The sequence below is a fragment of the Rhamphochromis sp. 'chilingali' genome (genome assembly GCF_963969265.1).
Source record: "Rhamphochromis sp. 'chilingali' genome assembly, chromosome: 16".
Taxonomy (NCBI): Eukaryota; Metazoa; Chordata; class Actinopteri; order Cichliformes; family Cichlidae; genus Rhamphochromis; species Rhamphochromis sp. 'chilingali'.
Window position 1 is genome coordinate 31,499,814 of NC_137943.1, and position 26,851 is coordinate 31,526,664.

A 26,851-nucleotide genomic window follows, 5' to 3' on the forward strand; every position below is an offset into this window, starting at 1 on the left:
TCATAGCTGGAGCTTTGGGCACAGCAGCCCCATCCACCTGTTTGTGAGGAGCAGCCAATCAGGAAAAAAGTTGTCTTAAATGCAGGGGAAGGGAGCTAAAAGAGACTGTTTCAGACAGGATGGACGGGGGCTGCACTCAGGCTTTGTATAACATAGATAAATATGTAAAATTTCTAATCATGGATGCAGGACCTGAAACTGGCCAAACGGGTGATCTGTAAATTACAAGCAGTTTCATACTTGAACATCTTCAGAAAAAAATATTAATGCAAAAAGCCTAATCGCAGCGTAATTACATGATGGTTTATTTACAGTAACCTGATTAAATTCAAATATAAAACTCTTGGCAGTGTACAGATCAATGAGCCATTAAATAAAAAGGCCTCCAAGCTAGAAAGGATTAATTTAAGCAGTAAACTAAGTACGAGCACAAATCAAACACAAGTAGGTAAGACTCTGCTGGATGCACTTTAACGACCTCTCCTGGGAAATCAACTCCAACCACATGCTGATAGAAATTCACTCTGATAAGGTTTTCTTGACATGCAGCTCGTTCAGGTAAACAAGCACAATGACGAGTTCTGATTGAACTCCAAGAAAAATAACTGGTGCATAAAACTGTGACTTTGAAAGCATGTCGCTCACATCGTAAGATGTCCACAATCAGCTCCACGTCCGTGCTGAGCTTTTTGATGTGGTCCAGGTTGGCCACCGTCACAATTGGCACATATTGGTCACTGTCCATTTGGGAGATGAGGTACATGTCACTGGCCAGATTCTCCCTGCCAAACGGAGACGCAGACAGGAGAGGTTAGTTAGACTTTCATGGTGTAGGTGGCAAAAGGTGCAGCAGTGAAAACAAACTTCATTTTCTCTGATAAACAATTCTGTGATTAGCACCCACAGCTGCTCTTAAATAAGAGCGACTCTTACACGTGTAATAAACATCAGCTTTGCTGAGGGTGACACTGCATCTGAATCGCTGCTCTTCTGGTAACAAGTGCACCTTTTGAAACTCCTTCAGTTTACAGCTGTTGCACATTTGGCTGCTTTGCTTTTGCAACTGTGAGATTTTTCTCAAAAGAATGCACTGTAGGTGTGTATGGTCCAGTATTTTGTAACCCAGCAGTAGTCTTTTGGTTTCTATAGCTTCTTGTTTTCATATCTGATCAGTTTTGGGTTTTTTTTTCTTTTAACTTCCACTGTAGTTTTGGAGAAGCTAACAGTATGCTATTGTTGTTGGCTTGTTCCAAGTTCACAGAGAGGAGAAAATGAAATGAATTTTTCAAGGCCTCAGTTCCTTTCAAATCAGCAGCTAAGCCACCACCACCGCAGAGGCATTCAAAAGTATGAAATAAGGCTTTCATTCAGACTACGCCTGACGCCCACACCCAAAGGGGGAGAGAGAGAGAGAGAAGAGGCCTGATCGGTATCAAAAACAATACATAGTCTTCCAGTACACTAGCTGCACACACACATTTAATTATTGATGGATTTAATAATTCTTTTAGCGCATGAACAATGATGTTGGAACATATATAATTACCATCACACCTCCCAGTACGACCGAAAATATTAATTTACTCTGACAAAGAGAGAGGGGGAATAAAAAAGCAGGATTCCCATGAACCCTGTACGGACGGACGGACGGACGCACACACACACACAGCAGACAGACGGCTGATTCAGTGTACAAATGCTCCACGAAGGCACCCTGAGACACCACTTTTGGATCTTGTCGGCCGTTTGTTTTGTTTTGTTGCGTCATACAATATGACATTCACACCACTGACCATACTGACTTCACCCACCACTGTTTAAGTCTTCTCTTTTATGGTTATTTTACTTTAATAAGCCTTAATTGGAATGAGTGTGTGGCCCAGTTTGTGACAGTCCGAATGAGCAGTGTTACAACATTCAACCCACAGAGCTTAAGTGTCCCTCCAACAAAAAGGTTGAAACACACAAAATCCACACAATTAGGAGGCAGTGCTACGACCCAGTTGGAGTGGGAGAAAATGTTTTCCTAGAATTAACAGCAGCCCTTGTTAACGCCGTCACTGTAAATGTAATCAAAACCTAAAAGTCATGGTCAAAAAGCTTAAACATCATTGGTCACAGGCTTGTTTTAAACAAGGAAGGTAGAAAGAAAAAAGCCCCATCTTGCTTAATTTTCTAAATTAAGAAGATTTCTTGTAAACTTTGCCTCCGGCTGAAAGCAGCCGTCCCCTCTCTTACTAGCAGAGATGTCCGAGTCTACAGAGGAAGGCGGATTCATTTTTAACCTTTAGCTTTCAGATTACTACTACTAATACCACTAATAAAGAGAACTATAATATGAGATGGGTATTTGGTTAAGATTTGCAGCAGTACAATCCCCCCTCCCATGAGCAAGTATAAATGCACACTGCGCCTGTAGCTGGACACTGCACAAGGCTCATTATGGTTTAAAGCCCCATGTTGTACTTTAAAAGCAATCTCATGGGCAGTCACCGTTGTTCGAGACGATCTTAAATTCTCTAGTAGAACAAATACACACAAATGCAAATAAACAAACCACATATTAAAAGTCTGGATTTTGTCTTGATGCCCAAAACAAAATAAAATTTGGGCCCTGGGAGTAAACCAGGAGAAAACTAATAGCATATGAGAGCAAGCATAGAGCAGAAACATTTTTGTTTATGGTACAGTGGGTTTCAGGTCGTGTTCACACGTGCAGCCAGCCAACAGTCATAGTTGGGGAGTGCACAGATGCAGACCCTTGGGAGCACAGGCAGATGACAACATTTACGTCATGAAGGCTACTGTGGACGCCTGAGGTTTCACTGCCACAGAAAGTATTATTTGAGCCTAATGTGCTGATTATACCAATCAGGAACCACAGGATTCAAGGAGGCAGAATAACACATGAGTGGACTGCACACAGTCATCCACAAGTCATTGTGTTAATCACTTTCAAGTAGATGTTTTTCCTTCCAGATCTTAATCTAAGTGCTTTTCTCCATTAGCAAGTATGAAACAGCTGCTGAGCAATGATTGAAGTAGATGGGCTGAGATTTCAGCACAGTACGCCAGTTTCTCATGGACAGTTCGAGGCTTAGTGAAGGAGATGTCCCTACATTCAAAGAAAAGCATAAAATTCTGGGCTGTACTGTGATATGAAGCTACTGGCTCACCGGGAAAGACAGAACTCCAGGGTCTTCTTCAGGTGCTCCCTCAAGCCCTCCTGGGGGTTGTCAGGCTGGGGATCACTGCCTGTTGATAGAGGATAAAGATTTTGGTAAAATAAGGAGCAACTAAGCTTATGTCTAATCCTCTAAACACTATCCAGACAATGAAATGGGATGTGGGTGGAGAGGGTTGTAAAATATGGAGAAGGAAAAAAAGAAAGAAGAAAAGCACCAAAAGTGTCGTATTTACACACAGCAAATACTCATGCAAGCTAATTTAATGTGTTGGAAGCAATGGCACGGGCGCTAAGAAACCTACTCCTACACGGTTGTATAATCACAGTCATCTTAATACCACCCATTCCTCCCTTAGCCTCGTTGTTTTTGTCAACACTTCTTTCAAGCAGAGGGCACTTAAAAAGATATATGTCTCGTAGCAGATCGTGTCTGGAACAGGTCAATGACATTTTAATGATGCAATAAATAACACATAAAACAAATACCTCTCAAGCGGTCACTGTTCTCCTTCAAAAATAAATCTACTGCCCGAGGACAGACTGTCCCTTAATATTCGACCACATTAGCCGACTGTGTTTGGTTGTAGTTCATTCTAACCTTGAGTTATCCAAGATCAGGTGAAATCAAACTTATTTAGATCCCCGTGTGATTGACGAGGCCAACACACTTAAAATCCTTAAAAGCCTTCTAATAGCCGTGCCTGTGGTATAAATGTGGACATCGTCAAGTTACTTTGTTTACAAACTTGGGTGTCCACGCCGCCCCATCAAAAATCAGCACAAAAGTATCCATGTGTAGACATGTGGATAAACACCGCTGATACACAACTACTTCAGAGCCTCCTCTGACTAACAACCAATCACTAACCAGCCCACCTGTGTGCCCTGGCTGCCCAGGCTTGGGGTATTCTGTGTAGGCTGACTCGGAGCACTCCAGAGTGACGGCGGCTGGCTCAGCCAGCATTACTGGTACCGGTGGAGGCTCATCTGGGTCGGTTAGAAGGGGCTCCTTGTAAGCCTTGTCTTCACTGGCTTCATAGCCTGTGACAATCAACAATGGGCATTATGATAATGATTAAAGGCATAAGAATATCACCAGATGTTTAAAAGGGGGGCTATGAGCATAATAGTAGTTATTTTTATTTATTTATTTATTTATTTTACATGGTTTGTAGTTCAAATTAGTTTATTGGAATCTTAAACTGGGCCTTGATCCAGCCCCTCAGCTCAACCTCTAAAACCAGCCATTTAAGGACACCCTACCTTTAAACTGTGTTGGTTCTGATTGGCTGCCCCTCCAGCTACAGAAGGTGTGAACAGCAGGTGGGTGGGGGTGATATCATACAGAGTAGATACTCAGTATTTAGATCAGTCTGAGTGTTTGGCTCACACTGTTTACATGACAGATGCTCTCATCATTTGAAAATTTGATTTGATTAATATGAACATATATAGCAGAAGATAAGGAAAAGCAAGAAAACAGCTCCAATGTGAATTGAGAGCAGTGTCCTTTTTAAGTTCTAAGTGCCGAATTTCCAACCTTGTCCCAGTTCAGCAACAATACACCTGTGCAATGACAAATGGACATTATTACCAGAGGCAATCTGAAGCATCTGGCCTGGCACATAAACTCAGCCTTTTCCTGATTAAGATGCAAAGACCATCATTCTGAACGCTCTTTTCCTTTTAGAGCACAACAGATCTTATAGAAATACACAATGATAATGTGAGCAACTTAAATAATGAATAATTATGAATCATTAAAGGCTGGGCAAAAAACTAATGTAATTCCAAAATAAAACCTTTTCTACAGCACTAATTACATCTAAACAAAACAAGTATTGCCTTTAAAACAAATGATCCATCTTAACATAAATGTAAATATTGCACTACTGGTAATATTGTACTAATAACAGTACTAACAAGTGTTTTTTTTGGTCCATTATGCAATGATAAATACATTTACTGGAAATGTTTCTCAAATAAACTGTACCAAGAAAGAAACTGTATATTTTGTGCTACAGACAAACACCATTTCTGGCTGTAGCGTAGCAATAAGCCTAGCAATAAATCCTGAGAATTAGTGCTGTGGATTTCATTTACACTGAATTAAAAACAAAGTGGGTATGAAGGCAATGTCGAGTCAACAGCAAATTAAAATGAAAACAGATCACAAAGGAGAGATGTGCCAGAACAGAATGAAACATGATAATATACTAAAACCAGAGAAAAATTACATTCAGGTAATTAAGCACATAACCATTTATTAAAACAGTATTGGGACAAATTTTAATACTGGGTTAAACAGTGTGGGACTAGTAATGCCATCGTATTCAAGAGCATTTTCCTCTTAATTTGTGTTTGAGGGTTTTAAGCAACCTCCATCAAATCACAGTGCCGGCAATTTTCCTTAAGGTCTGGCTAAACTCTCTTCAGGGTGCTCTATGGAAATACTCTGCACATGACTGAACGGTACAGTGACTTAAACTGAAAACAGTTCATCTACTCAGAGCCGTGTCCCCCGTGGGAAATGGTTCGTTTTATCTTTTAGATTCGTTTCAAACACAAAAGACTTGGCAGGAGCATAACAGCGACCATAACAGCACAGCACAAAGGCCACTTCACAGATAAAAATAAAAAAGTAAATCTTTTAAGAGAGTGAACTCTCTGATTGGAAGTAATCCGTGGGAGGTTCAGTAAACGTTGCATCCTTTGAACTTGGTGGCTGTACTGGTGAGGCACAACTTTTACTTTAAAGGGAAACGTTTCCAATTACTTTCCACTTTTCAAGTTTCAGTAAAGCTTGGTGAGGAAAATCTAAGTATTTCCAGACAAGTTTGTGTTTTCCATGGAAACTACAGGTGATTTCAGCAACCTGCTGGCAACCAAAACAATCACAAGGTGGTTTTGCAACAGCATTTATTACCATTTTTAAATGGTCAATCTCCAGCAACCACTCGCTAACTGGTTGAGGATCACATTCTCTAGTGGCCGGAAGCTGTGATGAGGTCACTAAACAGTCTCTAGGCCTGTGGGACGTCTGTTCAAATCCTCAGACCTGCTTACTCTTTCAAACTTCAGCACAAAGCACACCGCAAAAGTGAAAATAAACACAGATGTGGCTAACTAGAAGCGACAAGTGATCGAGTCCTCCAGACAAGGGTCTTGTGAAGGAGCCTACGAGTCCACATGCCTTTGCTAAATACGTTCACACGCTGCTTCTGTGAGTGTCATCTGTCTTAATTTAGCACATCACTCCCAGCAGTCTCAGAAACCATGCTGTTATTTATTAATAAAATATGAACGATTATAATGGGGAAAGCACCGTTTCATCGTCTAGGCAACGAATGACACCCACCCCAAATTTGAATATTTGAAAATCTTGACCTTTACTTTTGAAGTCACGTCCACATCAGGCAAGTGTGAAACATAATGGTGAATACTCAAACATCAGAAAAACTGCTAACCCATGAGTGTCAAACATTGGGCCTGTGGGACAGAATGGGAACCCCTAACTAAACCATTACTGCTGATACGTAGCACATACGTTTTTAATTTTTAACTACATTTTCATTTTTTCCATTTTACGGCCTTCTAAGTGAGAAAGGCATCGCCTACAGTCTGAAACGCAGCACCAAGGTCAGTAAGTAAAAGATGAACCATTAAATAAAATAAGTTCCTGTTTTTCATCATCTGCCATATAACTTTCAGGTTGTTTTTTGTTTTGTTTAAACAATGGGTCCACAGTAAATGAAGGACCCAAGTTTGAAGTCAATATGAAAGTAAAAGGAAAAACAGGTGACAGGAGGGCTGTTGAATGATAATAAGTGGCTTAAATTCATAACCTTTAATAGTCCGTCTTTGTTTGTCGACAAAGGAATCAGAATAAGCTTCCATGTGCATGTAATGGTTTAGCATACTGACAGTGAATGGGGACATTAGAGGAACCAGCCAGTATCATGACTAAATCACTGTTACCACTGCAGGCGTGGTGTGAATTTTCCGTCACAGACCACTACATGCATGGCCCAACTGCATTAAATCAGCAGTGCTCTGTAATAAATTTTCCATAAATGTCTTTGCGGACGTGGAAGATGAAGTAGGCCAGGACGTCAGTGCGCATCAAACTGAGACTAATCAATAATTTCTGTTTCACCACCATGTCCTTGTTGCCTCTGTGGCTAAACTTGGCTCAGCACATTGAAGCGAGTGATTACTGTCATTTACAAAGAAAGACGGGTGACTGGAGCTGGAATATTCATAACTCATTCTAGATTGAGTATGAATGATTAAAGGGGTGTCTCCTGTGTGGTGGGAAAAGGGAACCAGAGTGGACAAAGCAGCTTTTTACACCAGACCGTGCCGTTTGTCACTACTCGCTTCAATGTGCTGAGCCAGACTTAGCAAGCAGACTACATGCCAACATTTCACTTTCTTTTCTACACCTCAGCTTCAGATTAGCTGTATACTATTTTCAGTTTCTCCGCATTACATTAATAAATTAGCTGCTGGCTATGTTCACCTGCTTCACGCTGCCACAACCACCAAAACCTATAATTCTCCACTTTTTCCAGGTCCAGTATTTACCTGCAACAATTTAAAGGTGCTTTTTGTAAAGACCCTCTGAAAATTGAAAACTTTCACCACATGGTGGCAGCGTTTTACCAGAAGGTTTTCATGCAGCTGATCAGCCCAACGTGCATTAAACGGACTACTTCTCATTAATGTAAATTTGTAAAAACTATTAGTTACCCAAGTCAGCACAAGTCAGCAAAATACAACAGTAATATATGAATGCTGAGCGAACACTAGCTTGAATTATGTTGGTGTCATGGTGAACACTACACTTACTCCATGTACCATCTTGTGGTCAACATGGGTGTTATGCAAGACTGCAGTTAACTTATTTGAACTTCAGTTAATATCTTGCAACACAATTTCATCTCTGTTACAGCCCAGAAGAATGGTGCTAGAGGCAGCGCAGAATCATTTTGTATTTAACGGCTACGTTCTCTGGAACAATTTTGTGCACTTTGGTTGTTTTTTTTTAATATTTAAGATTAAGATTTAAGATTCTGGGTGTCAAACATGCAGCCTGCGGTTAATACCTCACCCACCAATGACTGCCTAAGTCTAATCATCCCATTTTTTTTCAATGAAATACTAGCACTATTACTACGTTGTCTATGTCCAATCGTGAGAAATTACAAACCTGCACCTGAACTCCACACTAGCTAAAGAAAATGCTAAAGAAGGGCTCTGCTTGGGCTCAAACTGCCAACTTCTCACTGTGCTGCCACACGTAAATATTTTCACAATGTACTTCTGTCTGTTTAGGGACGTGTTCAACATTATTTTGCAATTATGTTGAACATGCAATAGTTTTACAGGTTAGCCTAGCTTGAAATAACACTGGGTTTGAAAGAGGACCATAATCTATAACAAGTCTGACACCCCCTGTCTTATATGGTGCCTAACATATTAGGAGTTTACCTGCATATAAAAAGGGTTTGGGCCTTCTGCTAAAGGCGTGTTTAAAAAGTGGAGTTAGATTAATTAGATTTTGGTTTATTAAATCACTAGTAATGTCACAAAAATGCACAGACTTCTATTAAGTCAGGTAACACAGTCTCTTTGCCTTAGCCATGCATTTACCAAACATGGTTATATGCACAATAAGCCACAAAGACCATTTATAGGCAGAAAAATTCCTGTTAATGCTGAATAATGATTCAGTGCTATACTGATAAACCGTTTTAGAAACAGGAAACGTTTTATGTTCTTATCTATGCTCTGTATTGCGTTATTTCGATATATCTGAAATGGAGAGCAGTTATACTTTGTTTTGCACTATAGTGGCCAAAAGTCAGATTCTAAGTATATAAGACGCCAGTTTTTGTGCATCAATGACCTTCTGGGCCGGGATCGGCCGAACTATCGCAGCCTTCCTTCCATGGCTGCAGGGCAGCAGTTGTGGTGTCGGCAGTCCCGCTGGGGTCCAGGCTAAACATGTGGTTGGCCCATGCTTTCGCATTGGGGTTGAGGTCCGAAACCTTGGCAGATTCCTGCAAAACAACAGAGCCCGATTAGAGAAATCAACTTCAGCTTATGTATGTCACCACATCAGTATATGTAGTTACTAAAAAAAGATCAGAAATGACATTAACTTCTTGGGCATCAACTTTGACTATAAATCATACGACTGTAATCGATGAATTGTCTTTTACTAGTAAATATACACCTCACAGGTTCTGAAAGTATATTTAAAACCATGCTAACAGACTTATGTGGCCTATGTTTCATCCGTGCAATTTAAAGAACACCAACAAAGCAGTGTTTCCTATACAGATTTTATGTAGTCCAACCAGCCACATATGCTAATGTTTGCCTTGTTCACTCATCTGAATGAAAAACATAAACCACTATCCTCTCACTCTTATTCTTAAAGTTTGGTCTTGCTTTTCCCCACTCTCTGGTTCGCTGGCCACATTCCTGCTGTGGCGGCCTGTGAGACATTTTCTCCGTCTCTCAAACAAACTATTGCGTTGGACTGAAGCTGGCTACGACAGTCCGTAGTCCACTTTGCAGATCCTCTCTGAGCTAGAAGGCCACTCTAATCAGAAGAGCAGCAGGTGGAAAACTGCTTCATGCACCATATTGTTGAGTTCACCGTGTTTGCGCAGCAGAGTTAGAACAACAGCACCAGCAAAGACGAGTGGAAGTGAAGTCCACCCAGGTGATCACAGACTCTGATCTGATTATATTCCTTCAGTATTTGTCACAGAGTAAATTAAATATTTGAAGCAAGCATGGTTGTGCCTGTGTAAGTGCAAATGAGCTAACATCAAAGACCGAATCTGTAGGAAACGCTGCAACTGCTACAAATCAATCACAAGAGCCAAGCTGACATCAACCCACCCAGGTCACAGGGAAGGGAAAAAAAATAAAAAATTTCAACAAGATGGTGTCTAAGGAAATCATCAGGGTTTGCCTTCTACCCAATTAAAATCCATCATGAGTGACCCACATTATGGGGTCTCATTTTGTCAGTGACACGAGCTAATATAACAGTGCTAAAGAGAGAGAAGTGCACAAAGACTGTAGAAGCCGATTTTCCCCACATGTATTGCTTTTTAAGGCAGTTTTAAATAGGTTGCTTATTTATATTCATAAGCACAATGAACTGTACATTTCAAAATATGCCAATAAAACACTGTGGATGTGCCAGACATATTATAGCAAACAGTAATTTGGTAAAAAAAAAAAAAAGTCTTCACAAAATCTTTCATGTCTCAACTCACATTACAGTTTGTGAGAATACCAATACTGCAAAGCCTTCTACAACAATTTTCCCTTTGCTTACTCTAAAGAAAAATACAGGGAAAGTATAAAATAAGACATTTAAATGACAGATTCACTTGCCCAGAAAAGAAGTTTCTATTTCCGGGATTTCTCCTGGCTCAAAATTGGCCTTTCGGCTGGGTGACTGTGCATGTAAGCACGACTTACTCAAGTCTAAGCATTTTCCTGGTCAAAATGTGCTTTACGATCAACTAATTTAAACCCCGCATTTAAAAAAGAAAAGAACCCCTCGTTTCACTGTAATGTTTCTGTAATGCCTTCTCGACTCTTCGAAATGGTCTACGCTGAGAATCAGAAAGGCGAGCATTCATCAGTCATGTTGTACATAAGTCTCAATCGACAACAAGACTCCTCAAACTAAAAATCGTTTTGACAGGAACCAGGCTAATAAACCCCTGGTGTCTGCTGGAAATACTCACAGGATCAAAGCGGCAGTTCAGCATGCATGTCTCACAGGCTAAGAGGCTATAACCCAGAGCGGTGGTCAGAGTCAGCGTTTCACTCAACTCCTGAGGAACAGCAGGCCAGACGCTGCCTGCCGCTGGTGGTATTAGAGTCCACTGCATCCAATCCATGGCTAATACATAAAGATAAGGTCTAAGTATGTCCACTGGTGGGCAGAGGAAGGAAGTCTTCCGACCGACATTGGCTTGCCTCAGGCTCTAACCTGCGAACGTCTGAGCAAAGCGGCTGCCACCACCCCTCTCCAAGTCATCCTCGTCAAATCACAGCTACCGCCACGCTCTGCCTGCCCTCCTCCGATACAGGCTGCTGGGTTGATTCAACAAATCTGATGACAGCACTGAGGCTCGGCTGCCCCGGTGGGCCAGGGCTGACGTTGCAGAAGCTGACTGGCTGTCTCGCTCCCGTTAAGCACCCGTCTCTGCTTTTGTTTTGTCGCCGTTGCACTGAGTCATTCCCCAGGAAAAAAAAAACAAAACGCTGGAGCTGTGCAGGCAGCGTTGAGTCGCACACCTGCGCTCAAATGAAATGCCTGCTCCGGTCTGCCACATGTTAAATCAACCCTGAGGCATCACTCAAATTCAGACCTCCAGAGCCTTGGCTTTAATATATTATTCTGCTAACAAGCTAAGTTGCAAAATAAAGGGCTGGGCAAACTGGTTTCTTTTTGAACATAGTAAAGGGAGGAGGAAGAGAAACAAAAACACAACAAGATTAAGAAGTGAGCAGCAAGAGATGTTGTTCCTCAGTCGTATTTCACAAACATGGCACTACGAGATCATTCACGATGTGCCTGGCCAGACAGAGACAAATCCCCGCCTATGCTAATAATCCATCCTTCCTCCAATGTAAAACTCCCACTCCTGTCCGAGCGGCTGCCATAGAAACTGCTGCTGACATCAATGGAAGTGTACGTCCAGGGCATCGCTTGACCTTTCAAAATTTTAAAATGTTCCCCTCTCTCACAGAGGAAGGAAAGGTTAGCAGCCTTTCTGATTGAGGGTGTATTTTTGGAGGAAACAGGAGAATGTGATTCATCACGAACCGTGGACAGAGATGAGTTATAGTCCGTGTCATTGGAGGGCAGCCGACGTAGCACCGGGTTTATTGCTCTCCCTCCTTGATGGAGGTGGGCTCCCAGCAGGCAGGCAGACAGAGAGACAGAGCAGACAAACCAGAGTCCTTAGGGAGGGAAAACAAAAACAGCTGAATTTGGACTAATCTGTCTGTCTGCAGACCGGAGGCTCCTCTTTCCTCTCTGACAGACAGATCTGGGGAGACCAGATGGGCCAGATGAGCACATCACAAATACTACAACATGCATCATCCTTAACAGCATTTTCTACAATATTAGACTAATTTAGCAACTACAGATTAGTTGTTTTCCCCCCAGGTCATTATTTAGACAAATTTGAACAGTTTAACCTTTTTTTATTTTTCTTTGAAACCATCAGTCTGGCAGCAGGACCATTTTACAAGCCTTCTAAACTCCTTTACCACTTGTTCTAAAGGCAAAATGTAAACAGTTTGGGAAAGACGAGAAGATGCCCTTTACAGGGATATTCTGTGTATCATGGTAGCACAAAGCATTCATAAGGTACTGTGTGAACACCAGACGGGGGAACCTAGATTTTACAGTGTGTGCTTTTTATTCAAATGGTTCCAGAAAGATGACTGCAGTCGACCTCCATCTATACGCAGTTCAGTATTCGCAGATTTTTCTGTGGAAAGTAACTCCAAATTATTTGGGGAAAATTCGCCTATTCACAGATTTTTTGATTTGACACGCTATTGGCTGGTGTTTGCAAAGCAGCCAATCTAGGAGTGCCATTCATTTTCCTTCATGTTGAACAGAGTACCGCCCAGTACATCAAGGAGGAGGAGGTGAAGATAAGGAAGACTGTGGATGTTAGCTTCTGTGGTAGTGCCAAGAAGTTTTCCACGTCTCAATTATTTGCAGTTCTCAGTTCTTTGCGGGCGGTTGTGGTTCCTAACCCCTGCGAATACCAGGGTCAACTGCATTTTGTAGTTTTACAGTCAAAATTACAAAATAAGTCCACGTGGGCTGCTTGATACTGGCTTAAACTTAACTGATGCTATGTTTATTCTTAGACTAGAGGAGCTTTGTATGATCCCTAACAGTTTATTTGTATCGTCACTACACTTTACTGTAACATCATCTGATATTTGCTGTGCCGTTTTTATAAAGATACCTTATTTTGTTTATTTAGCTTTCTTGATTTTTAGATATTTTACCTTAATTATGCTAAATTTTTTTTAAAATTTAAATCTATGCTTAATAACTAAACATATATTTTACCTTCTACTGTGCTTGGTTCGAGTGTTGGGGGTTGCTGAGGTAACTTTTAACCAGAAGTCAGCAAACTGTGGCTCAGTTAGAATTAAAACATTTCTTTAGAAGAAATGGCAATTGTGCTTATTACAGCAAGTTTCTGAACTTCTCATCTAATGCAAGCTTATTCTTTGCCTTTAAGTTCTATTTATTCTATTTATTTAAGTTTAAGTTCTCTCAGAAACGAGCCATTTAGCTCTTCTCACTTTAACGCTGCAACCTTCTTCCAGAGGAAAACAAAACTAACAGCATTATATTATTAGTCACATTTGTATAAGAACCGTGGTTCTTTAAGACGATAACGCAAAGGCAAGCCAAGTCGTAAAAGACTGATCTAAGAGATTTGTTGACGAGGCTGGACAGTGGTGAGAAAAGCAGTGGTGTGGTGTCTGTGTATTGGTGGCATTTCCCTGCTTTGGCAACAGATTTAAGAATGAGGATCTGAAATCTTTTGATATGGCTACCCAGTTGCTAAACTACATTTACACTTTTTGAGTACATCCCCTTCGGTTTCCAAAGCTGGATAACTCCTTAAAAACTAGTCTGCATTTCTGTCCCCATAGTTTTGATTACATCTGCATTCATACACAGAGCATTTTCATACCTGCATATGCAGTGAAACTGCAGCTTCTCTCTGTCGTATGACCCACTAAAAAAATAAAATAAAATAAAAAAAATTTGTGAAGATTCCCGTCAGGCTCACTTTCTTTCCAGCTTGTGTCCATAATTGATTTGATTTAACATGCACAGCTAAAAATGGGTCACGCTCAATTTCTGGTCTGTTTCTGACACATATGTGCAAAGCATATGGTGTATCACTCCGTCTCTGTGTGAACGCATGCGTGTGAATAAGGAACAACACAATTCTGGTAGCACCAAATGGCTTGCACATTATTATCCATAAAACTGAGTGCTATTTTACTACAATTATATTTACAATTTGGTGTTTTACTGTTACAATTTTAAACTTACCGTATGGAGTGATAGGAGTGCCAAAATTAAATAAATACAGAAAATAATGTGTGAATTAAAATGGAAATAAAATTAATACACAATTAAACGCATAATTACTTAAAATACCAAATATTCATCCATCCACAGGACCCCAAGATGAGCAGTTTCCCTGCACAGCAAGTTGAGGCTAATGTGGGGCAGCCAGGTATCCCAGAATGAATGTCAAGCACCCTAAAATCTAAGTCCAGTTTTAAAATGGTACCGTTGCCAAAAAGTTCATTTGCAAAAGCACACCAGCATTTGTTGAGATCTCTGACCAAGTTGTGAGCCAAAGCTAACTTCAAACCAAAGCATTTTTTTAGACTACATGGTTCTTAGACCCGTCCCTGAATTTAATGGATTAGATTGACAAGTAAAACAAATTCAAGATGCAATGTAGCACCGCAACCATGAAATAATTAGAGAAACAAGTTTCAAGTAAAATCAATTTATATTTAAATGAATAGACTATGTGCACGGTAGCATATGCTACTTCCGGTGTGGAAACTCCTGTGGGGAGTTTTGTTTCCGGTGTCCTATTAGCGCCTTGTTTACGGTCCAAAACAAGTTAAGCAAATGAATGAATCAAGCGGCGATTTACATTTCTATAGATGTCTTGGGCATTTACCCAATATATCTGTAAATGATTTTCATCGACTGGTTGATATTTTTTCCCTGCGCCTCAAAGCAAAAGAGAAAAGGGATTCAAATGTTATATTTCTCAGCTGTCCCTCGGGTGTTAGGTTCTAAAAATAACCAGCGATAGGTGAAATCAAGTAGCCGATTTTATTTTTTGACGGTGCAAAACGTTTGGTGGACATCGTGGACATACAGTACTGCACTTCAGAGTCACACTGCTATCGATCGATGCAGCGACTCTGTACTGTCCCAAGAGAGACGTCACGGAGGAGATCGTCTGCAGCGATCAGGGCACAGGACACAATGTGACGTTTAAAAAAAAAAAATAAATAAGCATGCAAACTTGCACTAAAAAAAATCTGCGAAACAGTGAGGTGAAAGGTGAACCGCATTATTAGCGAGGGACCGCTGTAATTTTGAAGGTAAGTCACAACATACCCTTCGTAAATACCAATGTATAGAAACCCTTACCAGCAATCATTCATTTTTTGTGTGGCTTTTTTTCTCGGTTTGTTAACATGCTGTGTAGGTGTGTACTTGACTAGCTGATCTCGACATTATGGGGGAAACATCTGGTTTGACTATTGTTCACCTGTAGTTTGAATGCTGAACATTTGCCTGTTTAAATCATGAGACCAGTCACTATACAGAGATGTGCTTCTGAATGTGGATGATGTGTCTTCTGCTGCAGTAATGCAGTTCTGCTTGTGTTGAGTGATGTAAACAACTGATCGATCTAAACTGTTTAAACGTCAAAATTGATCATTAGATTTTTTATGACACAACAGTGGTGAGTGTTCCCACCTTCTGCTCTTTGTAACTTAACGCGATCTTTCCGTTTTCGAGTTTTGGACATGATTTTGGAGTATATCTTCGCAGTAGCGATTGACCGCCAAGTAAAGCTACCGGAAATGTACAACCCTACATCCGGTCTCAAACCAGGAAGTTAGCATTTTCTCGTGCACAGGGTCAATCATTACTGAATTATCAACACGTTTAATTAATTATTTAATCGTATTTACAAAGCATGCCTTAATATAACTGCATAGCCCAGTAGTAAGTGTTTTTTGAGATTACAAAGATACAAACTGCATGATTAATTGTTGCGGAATTTTATTCATATCTGACAGAAATGAGTGTGCAGACTAACCCGCAGTTCAATCTGAATTCTGAGGAAGTAACTGTTAACACTTTTGTTTTTTTATGTTGGTTGACGATCAAGTTTTACTTCCTGTGGGCTCAACAGTTTCACAAGCTTTAGATTCAAACCTTTGTTCAAAACTGAATTAGCTGGTAGCAGCTGGGTCATGTAGAGTCTACGGTCCTTTTAAATGCTCATTATATAAATGTGAAAGTAACCTGGCCTAAACTACAGCTCTTGTGCGTTATATGATGTGGTGCTCTCTCTTTGCTCAGTAACCTTGATATGCTGAACTGTGTGGATTTAACTGAGAGCTGTATTTTTCTTCTCTGACCACTTTTCCCACAACGAATCCCACCTGAGACCTACCCAACCATGAGGATAGTTTGCTCTTTCCTTTTCACTGCCAATCTACTTTCTAATCATGTGCATCTGTAAATGACAGTGGGGGGGGGGGGGAAAAAAAAAAAAAAAAAAAAAAAAAAAAAAAAAAAAAAAAAAAAAAAAACACCCAGCAGGCTCTTTCCATTTCCTAATTTTGGAGCACACGGGAAAAATAACTTTTCTTCGCCTCAAGGCCATCCGCTCACTTTCTGCCCATTTCCTCAATTGTGCATTCTTTCCTTTTTGAGGAGGTTGACTGAAGCCCAACCTGAGGAGTCAACCCCTGTGAATGCTTGTTCTCAGGTCAAGTCCCCATATTTCACCTGCACTGTACCAGCAGCAGCTATGCTTCACTGCACTGAGGAAATTCCAGTTTCTGCTACAGTAAGAATTACCATTAAGAAACAGCGAGTGTAAGAATGTGTTTTCCCTTTTAAAAACACAAACGAGCATGAGATACACTCATATCAGGGGAGTGGCTTAAAGCCCAGGAACCAACACTAGAAACACTCAGCTTCAAACCGCAGCGCTTGGATATAATAAAAAAAAAAAAAAAAAAAAAAAAAAAAAAATGCCCTCAAAAAGCACTTTGTGTTTAAGGAAACAGGTGTGACTGATCACAAGACTTTCCAGGTTTTGTTTTCATAATAGTAGGAAGCCAAAATTGTAACTGACAAATCTGGGTGTTAAGTTAGTAGCAAAAATAAATAGCATGAATAAATGTAGCACAATTAACATTTTTATCATCATTATCCTTTTTTAATAATTGTTGTAGGCCAACATTGATTGAGAACCCAGCTCAAACCGGAGCAGATGGCTGCTCCTCCTGGAGCCTGGTTCTGCAGCAGGTTTCTTTTTGCTAAAAGGGAGCGTTTCCTCCCCAATGTCGCCACGTGCTTGCTCAAAGGGAGTCGCTTGATTGTTCGGGTCTTGGTGTAATTATTGTTGGGTCTTTACCTTATAATACAAAGTGCCCTGAGGTGACTACCATTGTGATTTGGTGCTGTATAAATAGAACTGAACTGAAACTCCATTTGTTATACTAAATGAAAAACGCCTCATCAAAAAGTGCTGCAACATCTCACTTGTTGCTTTCATGATAAATACCAATATACAGTGGGGCAAAAAAGTATTTAGTCAGCCACTGATTGTGCAAGTTCCCCCACCTAAAATGATGACAGAGGTCAGTAATTTGCACCAGAGGTACACTTCAACTGTGAGAGACAGAATGTGAAAGAAAAAAAACAAAACATGAATCCACATGGTAGGATTTGTAAAGAATTTATTCGTAAATCAGGGTGGAAAATAAGTATTTGGTCAATAACAAAAATACAACTCAATACTTTGTAACATAACCTTTGTTGGCAATAACAGAGGTCAAACGTTTACTATAGGTCTTTACCAGGTTTGCACACACAGTAGCTGGTATTTTGGCCCATTCCTCCATGCAGATCTTCTCGAGAGCAGTGGTGTTTTGGGGCTGTCGCCGAGCAACACGGACTTTCAACTCCCGCCACAGATTTTCTATGGGGTTGAGGTCTGGAGACTGGCTAGGCCACTCCAGGACTTTCAAATGCTTCTTACGGAGCCACTCCTTTGTTGCCCGGGCGGTGTGTTTTGGATCATTGTCATGTTGGAAAACCCAGCCTCGTTTCATCTTCAAAGTTCTCACTGATGGAAGGAGGTTTTGGCTCGAAATCTCACGATACATGGCCCCATTCATTCTGTCCTTAACACGGATCAGTTGTCCTGTCCCCTTGGCAGAAAAACAGCCCCATAGCATGATGTTTCCACCCCCATGCTTCACAGTAGGTATGGTGTTCTTGGGATGCAACTCAGTATTCTTCTTCCTCCAAACACGACGAGTTGAGTTTATACCAAAAAGTTCTACTTTGGTTTCATCTGACCACATGACATTCTCCCAATCCTCTGCTGTATCATCCATGTGCTCTCTGGCAAACTTCAGACGGGCCTGGACATGCACTGGCTTCAGCAGCGGAACACGTCTGGCACTGCGGGATTTGATTCCCTGCCGTTGTAGTGTGTTACTGATGGTGACCTTTGTTACTTTGGTCCCAGCTCTCTGCAGGTCATTCACCAGGTCCCCCCGTGTGGTTCTGGGATCTTTGCTCACCGTTCTCATGATCATTTTGACCCCACGGGATGAGATCTTGCGTGGAGCCCCAGATCGAGGGAGATTATCAGTGGTCTTGTATGTCTTCCATTTTCTGATGATTGCTCCCACAGTTGATTTTTTCACACCAAGCTGCTTGCCTATTGTAGATTCACTCTTCCCAGTCTGGTGCAGGTCTACAATACTTTTCCTGGTGTCCTTCGAAAGCTCTTTGGTCTTGGCCATGGCGGAGTTTGGAGTCTGACTGTTTGAGGCTGTGGACAGGTGTCTTTTATACAGATGATGAGTTCAAACAGGTGCCATTCATACAGGTAACGAGTGGGGGACAGAAAAGCTTCTTACAGAAGACGTTACAGGTCTGTGAGAGCCAGAGATTTTTCTTATTTGAGGTGACCAAATACTTATTTTCCACCCTGATTTACGAATAAATGCTTTACAAATCCTACCATGTGAATTCATGGATTTTTTTTTTTCACATTCTGTCTCTCACAGTTGAAGTGTACCTCTGGTGCAAATTACTGACCTCTGTCATCATTTTAAGTGGGGGAACTTGCACAATCGGTGGCTGACTAAATACTTTTTTGCCCCACTGTACATCTCTGCCTGCATTGAGGATACAAGCACTAAAATGTTATTTTTGGACCACACTGCCCAACCCTAATACAACCAATAATCGTGTAGCACCACCAGCCAAGAGAGCCAGACACCACACCAGAAAAGTGGCACAAACGCTTCTCAGGAAAACAGTTCGACCCAACCGGGGGAGGAATAGGAAACTTATGTTTTTAAATCTAGCTTTCACAGCTACTACACCTCACCGCCCACCTTCAGTCTAACCAGACACGTCTGGCCTGAGAAAAGCAGCAGCTGGTTAAGTGGACGACAGAGAAGGCGTATTTACTGTCACAGCCAGAATTTACCAGTATTTGGTCAGAGCCTGCTGTAATATCCCACCCCAGTGACCACATTTAGCCCCAACAGGCTCGCATGTGTTGCTGTCAATCAAACCTGCAGAGCTGTGAAGTTCCCTACGAAAGCATAGAGGTCGTGCAGATGAACTGAGGAATCTCTGGGGACAAGATTGAGGGCTAATATGCAGAGTCACTGATAAAAGGAAGACACACAGGAATAACCACTTTAGCTCTGGCAGTATTTCTCCCTTGCAGCAGGCTTTAAATCTGGGATGCTTTCATTCTCACTTCCTGATCCGAAAGGCTTGTGGAACAGTCAATGTTAAGTGATCAGAAATGGAAAAATATTAGGTCCAGTTACATTTTGTGTTTAAATTTGAAATGTATTTTTTGAATGCACGTCCAAAGGTTTTCAATGAAAAATAATTAGCATATAAATAAGGAGCAGAGTGGCAGCATTTCAGGGTGAAAATAACCATGCTGGTGGGCTATTAGTACTGTCAAACATAAGTACTGTTGAAGTATAATGAAAAGAGACGCAGTTTTTCCACAATTCAGTTTACGTACACACCAATATAAAAGTCAATATGGATCCTTATAAGCCTTTTTGGATTTCCGATGTTTATTTACTGTATCAATTTGGTGGTGGTCAAACACGACTTCCACAAACAAACAAAAACAAAAGCTTAACATGGTCTACTGCAAACAAAGATGTCAGCAGTAAGACAAGTGATCTTTAAAAAGCTTTGAAATAAACAGCAAAAGGTGACAGCATGTGTCTTTCTTGCAGCAAAGAAAAACGACTTCAGTTTTAGACCAAATCAAAGTGAAATAAAGTTTATTGATTAATTATTCTCAGTGAAAACCTACAAATTAAAATAATTACTTTCCAACCTGTGTTCTCGTAGCTGCAGTTCATGAAGTGTTAATACTGGGCAACAGACAAGGACCAAGCATAAAAACATTTACACATTTTCTACATCAACACCTAGCTACATGCAAATTCCAGGGACGATGTGACACATGCAGCTTGCAGTGCTGCAGCTCTAGTGCTGGCCTTCATCTAGAGGTGTTAGTGAGGTCTGGCTCAACAGGTTGCCGAGCTGAGAATCAATATTACACTTTAAGCATAAAGACTTGAGAAGATATGTTGCTGTTAGGCGACTTTAAAAAAAAAACTCATCGTGACTAGGGATGGGTATTGAAACCCGGTTCTTGTTGAGAACCGGTTCCCACTGTTTCAATTCCTTGGAATTTTTTGCCATTTTTGCAAACGATTCCTTTATCGATTCCAGTCGCCCCGAATGACGTCACCACGTTGCGGAGCGTCATTTACCTGGCAGGAAACACGGTGCCTAAGCTCAAACGCTCAAAAGTTTGGTTATACTTTGCGAGAACGGATGACAACAGGGCAACTTGCAATACTTGCAAAGTAGATGCTTTCTCCCTTAAACGAAACACTACGAATATGCAAAAGCATTTGCTCACAAAACCCGCGATGACCTTAAATGAATGTCGTGTTTTTAGCGCGATCTGCCTCATTACAAAACCATTACTGTGCATTTAGGTGACCATGATGAGAGAGACAGACAGAGTCTGGCTCAGATGCTGGCAGTTCTCGCTGCAGTCTACCGGTAGCGTCTCCTTTCAGGCCAGGATAGACGAATGTCACAGAGCAGAGACTAAGTTTGTGGTAAAAGGCTTGAACCCATTTGCCACAGCAGATGCCCCGATTTTCGGTAAGTGAATGTGTTTAATTGTAGGCAGGGACATTACTGGATATTCTTGTGTAATTGCTACAGAATAATTGATGTTATACTTTGTTATTGCCACAGAAGAATATTCATTTTATTATTTTACATTTACATTTTTTTTTTCCTGGGGACCCTGTGACACCCCATTGTAGAGCCGTAGGCTGGATCTTTTAAGATCTCACTGTTGGGTTTGTAAGGCCATGTTACTCCTAAATTTCTCTCTTGTTCAAAGAGCAGATATAAAACAAAGTTCTAAGCTAATCGACCTTAGTGTTCTCCTTTTTTAAAAAGAATCGATAAAGAATCGAATCGTTAAACAGAATCGAAAACTGAATCCGAATCGTGAAAATCTTATCAATACCCATCCCTAGTCATGACTTGGTTGTGTTCAGCATTAGCTGCTATAATGATTGAGTGAAGTCCACCTTTAGAGAAGCTCTACATACTTCATGAACCCACTGATCTTGCTTCGTAGCACAACACTCGGGTCCCCAGATGCTCTGCGTGGAGCAACTGCCCTGCCCGGGATTTAAAAAAACAAAAAAACAAAAAAAAAAAAACCTCTTATAGGTTGATTTATAGCAGGAGTGGGGGGGGAGACTCCAGGCCTCAAGGGCCGGTGTTCTGCAGGTTTTAGATGTGTCCTTGATCCGACACAGCTGATTTAAATGACTAAATTACCTCCTCAACATGTCATGAAGTTATCCAGAGGCCTGGTAATGAACTACTCGTTTGATTCAGGCGTGTTAATCCAGGGTGAGATCTAAAACCTGCAGGACACCGGGCATTGAGGCTGATTTAAAGTATCTCTGCTCTCCATATCATTCTACATTGTCACATCTACCTTGTGATGGATGGAGCCTTTCACAGCTGTTAGCACAGACTGTTTAGGCTACCAGGCGAACTAACATTACCCAGCAGGTTGTTCAGCGGTATATTTTATTAACGTGGAGTTATTAGTTCACAAATATTGTGTGCCATAGGGTTGTCCCAATAGACAATATTGTGGGAGATCTGGGGGGGGGGAAATTCAAGCAGAGAGCTAATGTGTTATTTTTAAACTGTGTGTTTAATTTACATTTCCTAACCTCGTGTGGAAAGAGCAAAACGACCGATGACTGCAACAAGATGCAACTGTTTATTCTGTATGATGGAAGGCTTTAAGAGGCCACAAATCCTGGTGCCACCTCCCTCGGAAGATTTTCCAAAACAGTACTAATGGGAAGCATAATCTTTGTGAGGCAAACAAAGATTATGCTTGACTTGAACTCGGATAATGGAAATGTCTGCTTGACACCCACGGTGACCTTCTGCAATTTCAGACACACCCAGATGTACGTTAATGACACTTCACACGTTGCACCGGCTCAGTCAGTGCAGACCACAGAACGAAACTGACTGATCGGTGTGATTCATCTTTAATATACAACGTGTAGAGAACTTGAGATATTTCTCTGTGTTTAAAAAGAAGAAACCACATCTGTTTATACTGTGTTATTTTTTAACTTACAAATATTAAGCAGGAAAGCCACTTAAGACTCAATCCCGAGTTTTAAACCGATGAGGACTTTTAAATTAGTTTTCTAACCCTTTTGTGTAAAAATGAAAACCATGATTATTTACATTAGAACATTTCAAAGCATCTGTCATAGAAAAACAGTGTAGTCAGACCCACTCAGTCATTTTACTAAAAAAAAAAAATAACATGTTACCTAAAGACAGGACTCAAACTTTGATGTGTCTGGCCTTCACGCTTCAACGAGAAATAAAATGTCACAGCTATGATCAATAGGACTGCTACAGGCCCATGAAAAGTGAGAAACAAAAACAGGTCATGGTTATTTAGTTACAAGAGTTGCCTTTTTCTTTGCCTCCCGATTCTTTATTGAACAGTCATCTATTATATGCAATCAGTGTGGGAAATCAGCTGCAGTGGAAAGCAGGCTGTGGCAGCTATGATGCCATTTTGGCTGGTTTGAGATACACCACACCCCACCCCCCAATGTAGTTTAATGTAGGCAGGCTGTTGCTGGAGAAACTTAAACTTTCTCTGGCTGATTTACTATGAAATACATCCATAGAGATAAATAAATGTGACAGGTAATCCAAAGTCCAGAAATAAAAACTGAATATTCCAAGATTTAAAATTAAATTACATTTATTTCCATTGTTACATATGAAAAAGAGGTTTTTGTTTTTTAGATTTCGATACTTTGAGAATTTATGTTATGGTACAGCCCCAAAGCCATCCCCACAAAAGATAATTCACTGTGACAACTCATGTGACATTATGAAAATGCGACATGAATACTGACCTTTAGAGTATCTTTACTGCTACGCCCATTATAGAACAACTCTAAAGTAGTGCACGGCAGCACTTTAATATAAAATACAGATTGTATAGTATTTATATTCAGGTAAAATCTATTATGATGTCATTGGTTTCTAAGGGCATAGAAACTATTACAGGCTGTCTGCGGCAATGCAGAGGTTTTTCACTTATTCCAACACAAACTATAAGGATTGTGATCTGGACATCACATATAAAATCCTACAATTAAAAATTATAAACATGGCTTTGTGTACAAAACCATGATATGGGATTACAACATAAATGGCATAAAGATAAATTAGGCTAAAATGCATCCTGTTATAAAGACACTTGGAACATCTTACCAAGAAACAGTTCCCACACTAGTGTCTGTCATCTGACATACATTATAACCTTATATATGAAAAATAAATTCAAACGGGACCTGGATGAAGAAATCCCAGAAGAGATCTGATACCACATCAACAACACAATCACTGAAATTGAGGGAATTTAGTTGGAAGAACCAGATTGTTAACTTTAATGCTCCAAATTACAAGCAAACAGACAAACACTAAACAGCCATGCTGGAAATTATGAAAATGTGGTCATATGGAACCAAACCACACTCACATTTGGGAAAATAAAACTGGGATTTATTCAGCTTTAGGTAAGCTTGGTGAAAGACTCTGAAATATATGATTCCAAGATCATTTCAGATCCTATACTTGAGTTGTCATATAAGGGACGTATATCGTAAGGACATATCTGACACCAGCAAAGAAAATTATCACCAAACACTGACTAAGGATTGAAACACCAAGCTACAGAATGAGGTGTTTGCTGTTGAGGAGATTCTGTTGATGTGAAAGCTCAGACAGGAAAAAAAAAAAAACTTTCTCCAAGACTGGGACAAAGGGTTGTCATACAAAGTAAAGAAAGGACTTAAAATAAAGGATTTTGAATAAATTGCTTAGAGGCAGACTTGCACTGGCCTGGGACTGTTCAAATGTACATGAACTTGATTTTTTGTGTTTGTTTTTGGCTAATTTTTAATTTCAGCATTTGTGTAGGTGCTTTACATGGATAAACAAGGCAAATAAAATAAAAGCTACAAAAAAAGATAAATATGGCCTGAAGAAAAGTGATCTTACATCATCAAAAATAATTTTATTAATTAAATGCTGTCAAAGCTGTAAAGGCTCCATTATTGAATCCAAAACCTCCACACAGAATCAAACTATTGTGATTTCCAGGTCTGAGCCAGTTTGTAGATCAGATGTAAGGGTCCAATCATTAGGCTTGTTCATGCAGTAATTAACTGTTATTTACACATAAAAATCAGCATAAAACAGTTAATAGAACAAAAAACTTAATAAATAAATTTAAAAAAGTTTTATGACTTATGACACTGTTTAAAGGACAAAATAATTTCTCTCTCCAGCTGGTAAGGCTCTGCTCAAATCTATGTTTACCCCACAATCTATTATTTTCACATTTAAACATCTGTTTTACAAAGACTCACTCAAATATATAATCATACGAAGAATATGCATTTACAGCCCTAATGTATTTGCTTTAGTACTGTGCCCTCGTTAAGACATTTTTGTTGAATATTAATGAAAAGCTGCTGTGTATCCTTAACACAGACATCAAACTTTGTCTGAAAACCAGTGTGAAAATGTCCCTGATGCAACCAAAAACTGTGCGCCATGTTTTCCATCAGACAAATGGATTATTTTAATGAACTGGAAACAACATAAACCAAATTGTTTCTGTACGGTTCATTCGTGTAACAACTTTATTGACTTAGAGGAACAGGAACACGGGCCAGGTCAGCGTGTTACTGTGTACCCCTCCTTCTCCTTCTACTCTAAGCTCCACCTCAGTTTCTTTCTTGTTTTTAAAAATCTTTCATTGTAGTCACCGTCTACAGCGCTGCTCAAGTTGCTGCCAAGAACTGATCCAAGTTTGCTTACATTTGCATGTAAATTTCTGCGCTCAACAATAGTGACTGCTGAAAGTCAGCAATCACGCCTTTGTAGGGCCAAAGATCCAAAGAAATATGCCTGGCTCTTCAGCTAAAGGGTATCCAGACCAAAAACAGGATCAGTTCCAACCTTTTTTGTTCAGTTTAAGTGCAGCTACAACTCCCTGAATGACTGTGTTTGCATACAAGCTCAACACATGCTGGAACAGTATTGAACTACAACAAACCGAGCAGGTGGCTCCAGTAAAAACAGCACAGTGGTGTAAAGCTCAACTGAAAAACATGAGTGTTTGCACGTTACACTCACCAAATGAGAGTTCTCTTTTGCCTCTTGTACTTGCTGCACCTGTGGTTCAGCTACAACTTTCGTGTCCTGGTCAGAAGTCATGAGCCGTCTGCTTCTTGGCTCCTCAGGGAGAAGTCTCTGTGTCACCAAGTAAGCTACAGGGGGGCAGAAGGGACAAACAAGTCTGAGTCAACAACGGATGTTTATCAGCGTATCATCAGCTGGTACATGTGTAAGACAAAGGAGTCAGGAGGTAGTGTCTGACAGTTGCGTTATTAAATCTGATTTTTCACACAAATTGTTTTTAATGCTTGTATATGGACAGAATAACAATCGGTGCATGTGTGGATATTTTCCTCGTACAGACTTAATTTACACTAATTTAAACTACCAACACGTTGCTGTTTCTCTTAAAATTGTAATGGCAAAACTGACAATATGCTGTTGTTCAAACCATTTCAATCTGTGCTTAATGACATGTACGGAGGCCACTATTCTAATTTCAGACACTTCAGACAGTCGTGATGACAAAATGTGAAAAATCAAACGTCAACTTGTTCTGACACATTGAAAGTATGTCACACCAATGTACAAGCTATCAATTAGCAATAATACAAATACAGTAACACAAAAAGCTCTGAAACTCATAACAGAAACAACCGGCGAATTAGACCCATCTACTTTATAGGCCTCGATTACACAACGTGGCTTTGATTCATATTTAGCAGCTGTTTGTTTAGTCGACAGTTTGGCCATGTTTTGGCCATTTTTGCATTAAACGATGCAGGCTTTAATATTTAGCCAGTTATTTAAATAAAATGTGTAATTGTTCTTTTGTGCTGTTGTTTTTATTGAACGGTTGCATTTGTCAAGGTCAAATTTTGTATTTTATATTCCCATTCAATAAAGGATTTTCCATTTCCTGCTGCCTGTGGATACTGACA

At 40.3% G+C, this 26,851-nt stretch overlaps 1 protein-coding gene across 3 annotated transcripts in view; it reads right to left on the reverse strand.

Annotated features, from left to right (window-relative positions):
- Positions 1-26,851, reverse strand: part of larp4b (La ribonucleoprotein 4B) — a 60,540-nt gene that overhangs the window by 25,114 nt on the left and 8,575 nt on the right. For 2 of the 3 annotated variants that reach the window (XM_080861513.1, XM_080861512.1), the window contains exons 2-6: positions 25,929-26,062; positions 9,099-9,252; positions 4,064-4,228; positions 3,177-3,255; positions 646-782 (exon numbers count right to left, since the gene is read on the reverse strand). In XM_080861513.1, the coding sequence (XP_080717639.1) occupies positions 646-782; positions 3,177-3,255; positions 4,064-4,228; positions 9,099-9,252; positions 25,929-26,009 (616 nt within the window). In that variant the 5' untranslated portion in view covers positions 26,010-26,062. The remainder of the gene's footprint in view (positions 1-645; positions 783-3,176; positions 3,256-4,063; positions 4,229-9,098; positions 9,253-25,928; positions 26,063-26,851) is intronic. The other variant, XM_080861514.1, reaches the window with a different exon arrangement.